Source organism: Microtus ochrogaster, unplaced genomic scaffold, assembly GCF_000317375.1.
Source record: "Microtus ochrogaster isolate Prairie Vole_2 unplaced genomic scaffold, MicOch1.0 UNK1, whole genome shotgun sequence".
NCBI lineage: Eukaryota > Metazoa > Chordata > Mammalia > Rodentia > Cricetidae > Microtus > Microtus ochrogaster.
In genome coordinates, this window is record NW_004949099.1 from 32,611,144 (window position 1) to 32,619,150 (window position 8,007).

Below are 8,007 nucleotides of genomic sequence, written 5' to 3' on the forward strand. Positions count from 1 at the left end.
AAATAAAAATTCAAAAAAAAAAAACTCCCTTTGGAACATACAAACAGACCCCCAGCTTCCATCAATGCAAGGATGTCATGAGATAGTACTGGGGGCTTCACTGTAACCTGACACCCTGAGGCTTTCACTTATTATTTTAAGGCACCTTGTTTTATAACTTTCTTCTGTCATTACAAAAACTTCATTTTTGTTATCAACCTGGGACATGGTATTTGGGATAACTGGAGTCTACGTTCCTGAGCCACAGCCAATCATATTTTGCTCCAGAATAAGCTGTCTCTCATTCCTTCTGACTTGAGTGCTGTGGTTTTGTAATGATATTCTTGATTTCCAATTAGCTCCCTCTTATTAAATTCAGGCATCTCCTCAATTATTACATTTGAGAACAGCATTCTCTAATAAACACAAGATCTGGTTTTTTTTACTTTGCTTTCAAATTGCTTGACTCCACCACTGAACGTAAATCAGAAATGTTAGCCAAATACTGATAAATTTTACATTTATTTTTAAAATCATATTTGTTATCAACATAAGTGACCTAGTCAGAAAATTCTTTAGGAAGTTGTCACGTTCAATTCATTATGGAGGCCATACATTTTCCAATATTCTAATTTACACATTAATCAAATTTTAAAATTAGCAAAAAAGAAACAAAAATACTAGCGGTTGTTTTCCTGGAAGTGACAGACTTTCATAAGATTAAGAAAAAGTTTGTTACTGGTCTTGTGGTGGTACACACCTCAATCCTAGCACTTCCAGGGCAGAAACAGGAAGATCTCTGTGAGTTCCCGTCAAGCCAGAGCTACACAGTGAGACTCTGTTAATTCTCAATAACTATAGTTTTCTGCCAATTCTTTCAAATATAAAAGATATTCCATGGAAAACTGTCAAGATATTTGCATAAAAATCAAATAAGTGCTTGCCCTAGGGCACCAATCGCTACAGTTCAGGATTAGCAGAGGGGCGTTACGTGAACCTCCCATTCCATCACACAGTGTTACAAAGATGTGCACTTAATGGTCAAGGGTTAACAAAATCAGCAATTTTTACAGTAGCAGTAAGGATGAATGTGAATGTAAAGTATGAAAAGGAATCAGGAAAGTGTGTTCTCATTATCTTTTAATATCAAAAGTAAGTTTTTACTGTTCCACTGAAGATATTCTTAAGGAAAGTAGAAATCTTTTACTTGGCTCTTTGCAAAAATCCAATGATAATTAATAAATCTGTGCCACTGTCCTATTTTTGCAAGGTCTAAACTTTCATGCTATGTTGAAAGTTAAATATAGATCAGTCAGTCACCTTATGTCTTTAAAGCAGTGGTTCTCAACCTGTGGGGCATGACCCTTCGGGGGGGGAGGGGCAAACAATCCTATCATGGGGGTCACCTAAGACCATTGGAAAACACAGATATTTACATTACGATTCATAACAGTAGCAGAATTGCAGCTATGAAGTAGTAAGGAAAGTAAGTTCGCAGTGGGGGACTGCACAACCCGAGGAGCTGGATTAAAGGGTGCCGGCTTAGGAAGCTGAGGAACCACTGAGGAACCCCTGCTCTAAAGAATTCTACGTTCAAAGCAGAATGCCGACTTCCTGTGGCACAAGTATTGTAGGGACAGTGTATCTGGGATGAAATTTCAGCAAGGAAATAAGAACGAACTTTGCTCCCACCACAGTGCATTTAATATGTAAACACTGTATAATAATATGCATCAAAAAGGTACACTACTTTTCATATGTCAGCATACCTCACATCTTCTGCTTCTCGACTGATGCACTCTTTCCTCAACTGCTCCCTTCCATCACCCTCATTCTTTCCAATTATGCAGGACAGTCATCAGCCTCTTATCGCCTTCACACTATTAGCACACATGCAATTTGAGCATTCATAATATGACCTTTGACATTACCAGATCCCTTGAAAGAGGCTGAGGGCGCTTGGGCTCTGCAGACCATACTTTGATAGCTACTGTTCTATTCAACCCTGAAGGAGATTTTAAACCAGTCATACTTTCCTAATTTATACAGAGATTCACTTTTTAAAGATTTATTTTATTATTTTATATGTATGAGTGTTTTGCGTGCATACGTGGATGACTGTGCATCCTGCAAATGCCCGTGGAGGTCAGAAGAGAGCACTGAAAACTCTAGGACTGGAGTTATGAATGATTTTGAGACACCACATGGGTGCTGGGGATCAAACCAGGGTCCTCCGCAAGCGCAGCAGCTGTTCTTAACCACTGAGTCACTTCTCCAACCCCGCAGAGTCTCTTTGGAAAAACCTCTCTGAACGTGTGTGTGCACACACAGAGTTAAACAAATTAAGTTACTCACCTTGAACTTGTTCATTTTCGGTTGTGTTTTTAGAAGGGGTTTCTACCCTTTAAAGTTGGGAGAGTGAAGTCATAAGAAACCATATGCCACAGCTCCAGGTCACCTGTGAGAAATTTACATACAACGTTTTAGTACTGTCTACAGAGAAGCTGTCCTTTTGATCAGTTCAGAAGGATGACCATGAAGTAACACTCACCTCTCTATTGATATTCTAACACAGTCTTGATGAGTCTGAGACATTTTTTTTCTTTTACTAAATCTAAACATTTCAACTGTCTGTTTGGTGAACACTGAATAACAGATTAATTTCAAAGGGGCTATAACATATGCACACTGAGAACTGTAAGTGTTTATGTTGGAGACATTTTTTTTTCTGTTGATATTACAACCCCTCCCAGGTTAGAAAGTCATTTCAAAACTTTCAAACATGAGACATTTCTTCTGCTTAAATTACATTTTCTCTGAGCAAAAAAGAAAATAAAACACTTCTTCAAGAATCTTACAAATAATACATTTTCAGTTACATAGGACATAAGACATTTTGTCTTTTGTTCTGTTGCAGGGTTAGCTGCTAATATAGGGAGGCAGTTTCAATACTATTATCTCTCACCACCCCCATCCCCAGACAGGGTTTCTCTGTGTAACAATCCTAGCTGTCCTGAAACTCGCTTTGTAGACCAGGCTGGCCTTGAGCTCACAGAGATCCACCTGCCTCTGCACCCCAAGTGCTGGGATTAAAGGTGTGTACCACCACCACCCAGCTCAAAGTTGTTATCTTTAAAATGAGAGGAATTAGGTAATTGTGAACAACCTTTCCGGCAACCTTGAGTCAGTCTTGATACAGGAACACAAGTCTAGATCCCTGTAATTGATTATCCCCCAGATAGCCTAAATCTGGGGGAAATTGTAATCAAGTCTCAATGAACTTTGACATGGCTCCCAAATCTAGTTTAGAAACAAATCAACCCTCAAAATATCAATTTGAAGCCGATGTGGTGATGCACACCTTTAACCCATCATGGAAAGGTGGAAGCGGCAAGAACAAGGCCAGTTTAAGCTATATACTGAGAGCTAGACCAGCTTGGAATACATAGTGAGACCTTGTTTCAAAAAAAGTTATTAAATGGACAACAGTTTTAGTACCATAGTCCCTACACAGGCATACATATTGTGGATACAGTTAAAGAAACGAAGTGCTCAAATCCAGCCAGCAGGGTGCTTACAAAATGCCTAATATGTAAGTGTAAGGTAATAAGATCAGATACAAATAGGCCAATCATCCGCATTAGGAAATCGCCTTCATAACTGAGAATATAAATGAACTACACTTTTCATCTTTTAAGGAAAAAAAATTGAATTGTCTCTGCTAGACGCGGTGGCACACACATTCCCAAAGCTGATGCGCGAGGCTCAACAGCTCCAAACTAGTCTGGAGCTACAGGAGCAGATTGCTCACACACAACCCCCCCGCCACCCGCCCGCCCAATCTCATTTCTATTCTCTTTGAGAGCGAATACGACATTCAGCTTCTCAGTGAAATTTAATATTGAAAGGTGTTTCTAAAAGTAAGACTGTTCTTCCAAATAACTGCTCAACAGTCTAACAAAGGCTGGTTGGAGGGATGTAGGGAGAGCCTCAATTAATCGTTCACACTAAGGGATCGAGAGGAGGTTCAAGAATTTTTAGAAATAGAAGACTCCAGATATGATCAAGTATGCTTCATTGCTACGTTCTCAGTCGCTGAGCAGAACGCAACTGCAGACGTGAGACCAGGCGGCAACCACAGAGTAAAACAATAGAGGATTAAGGCACCCGCAGGTCCTGGGTAAACGGAATAGCCTCCTCTGTGACCGCCACCGGAGGCCGAGATAAAAGGACCCAGAGCGGGCAATCGGGAAGCAACCCGCCCTGCTGCTCCTCGGCACTCTGCGCGACTGCCCTGCTCCGTGCGCCCCGGGCGAGTCTCACCTCGGTGACAGCGGTGTCAGGGAGTCCCGCGGTCTCCGCTGCAGACGTTCGGGGGTGGCAGAGAAGCGGGCGGACGCTGACGTGGCTGGCGGACGAGGAAGCTGCGAGTGGGCGCCACGTCACTTGGGCTGCGGCTCAGGCCGGCCTCCCGGGCGCCGCTGTCCTCTTCACCCCTCCCCTATCCTCCCCTCCGCTCCTCCGCCCGCCCCTCCCCGCCCGCCGCGCCCGCAGCTCCTCCGCGTCCGTGCTCGTCCGCCGCGCCCGCCGCACTCCGAGGTCCCCAGGCCGGGGGTGCCGCAGCGCTGTTACCACCACCACCACCCCGCCCCAGGTCCCCAGACCCCCCTAGGCGGAAGACAAAATTTCCGCGGGTGACAGACGAGGGCTCCGCCCATGCGGGGAACTACGCTTTCCAGCAGCCTCCGCGACGACTCCATATTGGATCACATTATGAAGTTTGGCGCTGAGTGCCTCACTGAGTGCTGCGCCGCTTCCCCTCAGGCCTGGTCTTTAAGGGACTGATTGAGCTAGCAAGCGACACCCTGGGAGGGAAGACAGATGCTGTCTGTGGCTGTGCAGCGTGTATTGGGGGGTAGCGTAGATAGTTGAAACCGAGTGCGACTGTACACCCAGAGATCTCAGTTTTATCCTAGAGTTGCTTTCAAAACTATGTAAATGAGAACGCGAAACGTGAGAAACTAAATGTGTGTGTGTGTGTGTGTGTGTGTGTGTGTGTGTGTAGTATATATAAACCAAAGTCCAGACACCACGTAAAGTGTCTTACACGTTACTTCCCTAAGAATTTTAAAGCCTTATCCAACTGATACAGATGTCATTATTACCATCTCACTACGGACATACTGAATATGTAAAACAACTTGTTGATAACTGATAACTTCAGTTTGCAATGTACTTTAGAAATAGGGAAATATTAAATCTTTCATAAGAAAATTACAATTGCTACTCATAAAATGTATGTATTATATATTTGTATGGTGTCAGAGCTTTTAGGAGCAAAGGCTGAGCCCTAGCAGCCCTAAGAAGCCAGGCTCACCCACTAGTCCTCAAAGGGCCAACTTAAGAGAAGATGGTACTGCCAGGTGGCAACGGGCCCTTACTCCCAGCGTAGAAAGGTGTATGTCTTAGTTCGAGGCCAGTCTGGTCTCCAGAGCGAGTCCAGGACAGCCAGGGCTACACAGAGAAACCCTGTCTCAACAAAACAATCAAAAGGAGACAATGGTACTGTGAGAACAAACAGCCGGCAAGATTGGGGTAATTGACACAGAAACACAGCTCTTGCCTCAAAGGGGATAAGAAAAAGATTACTTTGGAACCAAATTTAGTGATACTGGTCCTGGAGCACAGATTTAGGGTACCCCAAACTTCATGTTCCAATGTGGAAGCAGCTTCATGGAGCTATTTTATTTTATGTATATGGGTGTTTTGCCTGCATGTATGTTTGTGTACCGTGTGTGCCATGTATAATAAGGCTAAAAGGGGGACATCTGATCCCCCGACCAAGAGAGAATTATGATCAGTTGTGAGCCATAAAGTGGTGCTGAGAACTGAACCCTGGTCCTCTGAAAGAGCACCTAGTGCTCTTAACCTCTGATCCATCTCTCTAGTCCATCTCAAAGCCTTTATAATGGAACAAAAGGAGTCTAAGTCAGGATACTTAAATAGATTAGTGGAAGCATTAGGGCTTATTCTGTAGATATTCTGATAGCCTAAGGGAGGGGACACAAGTGTCTCTCTTAGAATAGCTTCAAGACAGTTACACATATGCCCAATGTAGAGTTTAAAAAAAAAAAGTAAAACCCAAAGTTCTCCATTTTAACAAGCAAACACTGACTTCTTGGAGCCTGCCCCAGTGATTTGTTGAGGCCTTCCACACACATTTAGAAACCAACCCTTGGGTTGGAGAGATGGCTCAATGGTTAAGAGCACCTGTTCTTGCTAAAGACCCAAGTTCAGTTCGAAGCACCCACATGGTGGTTAACAACTGTGTAATTCCAGCTCCGGAGAATCTGCTGCCCTCTTCTGGCCTCTGCGAGCACTGCAAGCACATGGTGCACAGACATACCTGTGACAAAACACTCATACACATAAAATAAAAAATATATTAAAAAAATAAACTAACATGTTATGGTCTGTGACACCTTAATGACTACTCTGACTTTAAATGGCTAGAGTTAGGAAAGACAAGCGGTGAAGTAAAACTCACTGCTCAAGAATAAACAAATAAATAACCTTGTCTGTAGTGAGCTGCGTGAAGCCACATCTGATAATCAGCTCCTAATTATGCCTAAGACCTGACTTATGTTATTATCACACAATGATCATCAGCTGCTTGCATATGCGTGGGCCTATGGGCAGTGCCCACCTGGCAATCCAGGATTGGCAGCCCATGCCTACTTAAGGGCTGGGAGAGGTTTGCCCCGGGAGAGAGAGAAAGTGAATAAAGTCCTGGAATAAACTGCAGTGAGAAGAGCTCCGGTGTGTCGTGCGTCATTCTTGCTGGACGAGGGTAGAGATGCGACATTTGTCCTCTTAGATAGAGATTCAGTGCTTTTGGAGAATGTTGGTCCCAAATTACTTTATAATTTTTTTTTCCTGTTTTTTTGTGTTTTTTTTTTCTGGTTTTGGCACTGTTGTAGGAGCTGCGGGCCTCTTCCCACAGCCCGGCTCCTGGGTGCCTGGCTAGCTTATGCCCCAAAATAACAACACACAAACTGTATTCATTTAAACACTGCTTGGCCCACTAGCTCTAGCCCTTACAGGCTAATTCTCATATCCTGATCAACCCATCTCTAATAATCTGTGTAGCATCAGTCTTACCGGGAAAGATTCAGCATGTCTGACCTGGTGGCTTGCTTCATAGCGTCTGCCTGGGAGAGGGGAGCATGGCATCTGAGCTCACTTCCTCTTCCTCCCAGCATTCTGTTCTGTTTACTCCACCCACCTATTTTCTAACCTATCAGGGCCAAGCAGTTTCTTTCTTTATTTACCAATGACCTTCCTCCATCATAGCACCAGGCCATATCCTCATGTCCTATGCTGTTTGTTCTGTGACTAATTTCTTGAATGTCCTAGAATATCCTTGTCTTTTCTTATGCTTTGGTCTTAAGATTCTGAGAAGCTCAAAATAACCAACATTGCTCATCCTTTGTATGCTTAAGTTGTATGATCTCTACTTTATCATTGCAAGGTAGCACTTTATATCCCATGTTTTCATATCAGGTCCTCGAATACATGATTTTGATGAAATGAACCTCCAGAGTACATTAGGAGACTTGCTCATTTCCCCATAGATTTTTAACTTGGCACTATGGCAACATGTTCCTGTTATTATTGTCCTTCTCCCACAAAACAGAAAATGAAACAAATATTTTAAAACCATCTTGATGAGCCATAAGCAGTAATCAGTAAAGATTCGCCCCACATGCCTTTTTTCATAACACCCAAGGTTAACTATTTCAAATGGAAGAAAAATTCCACAAACTCACATCATTTAAAGATGTGACTAGGCTTCACCCAAAACCAGCCAGCAGTCCCCATACAGGGATGTGATGCTGGAGAACTATAGCCACACTGTCTCCATCAGTGAGACCACTTTCTGTGTAATGCAGAAAAACATTGTAACATTGTATATCCTTCCTTCCTTCTTTCCTTTCTTCCCCCATTCTCCTCCACTCCTTCCCTCCC

The 8,007-nt window shown here is 43.2% G+C and overlaps 1 protein-coding gene across 1 annotated transcript in view; it reads right to left on the bottom strand.

Annotated features, from left to right (window-relative positions):
• Znf248 (zinc finger protein 248) overlaps positions 1–4,465 on the bottom strand; it is a 50,874-nt gene extending 46,409 nt beyond the window's left edge. The window contains exons 1-2 of the mRNA XM_013353025.2: positions 4,303–4,465; positions 2,335–2,437 (exon numbers count right to left, since the gene is read on the bottom strand). Coding sequence (XP_013208479.2) covers positions 2,335–2,349 — 15 coding nt within the window. The 5' untranslated portion in view covers positions 2,350–2,437; positions 4,303–4,465. The remainder of the gene's footprint in view (positions 1–2,334; positions 2,438–4,302) is intronic.
• Between the last annotated feature and the right edge of the window lie 3,542 nt (positions 4,466–8,007).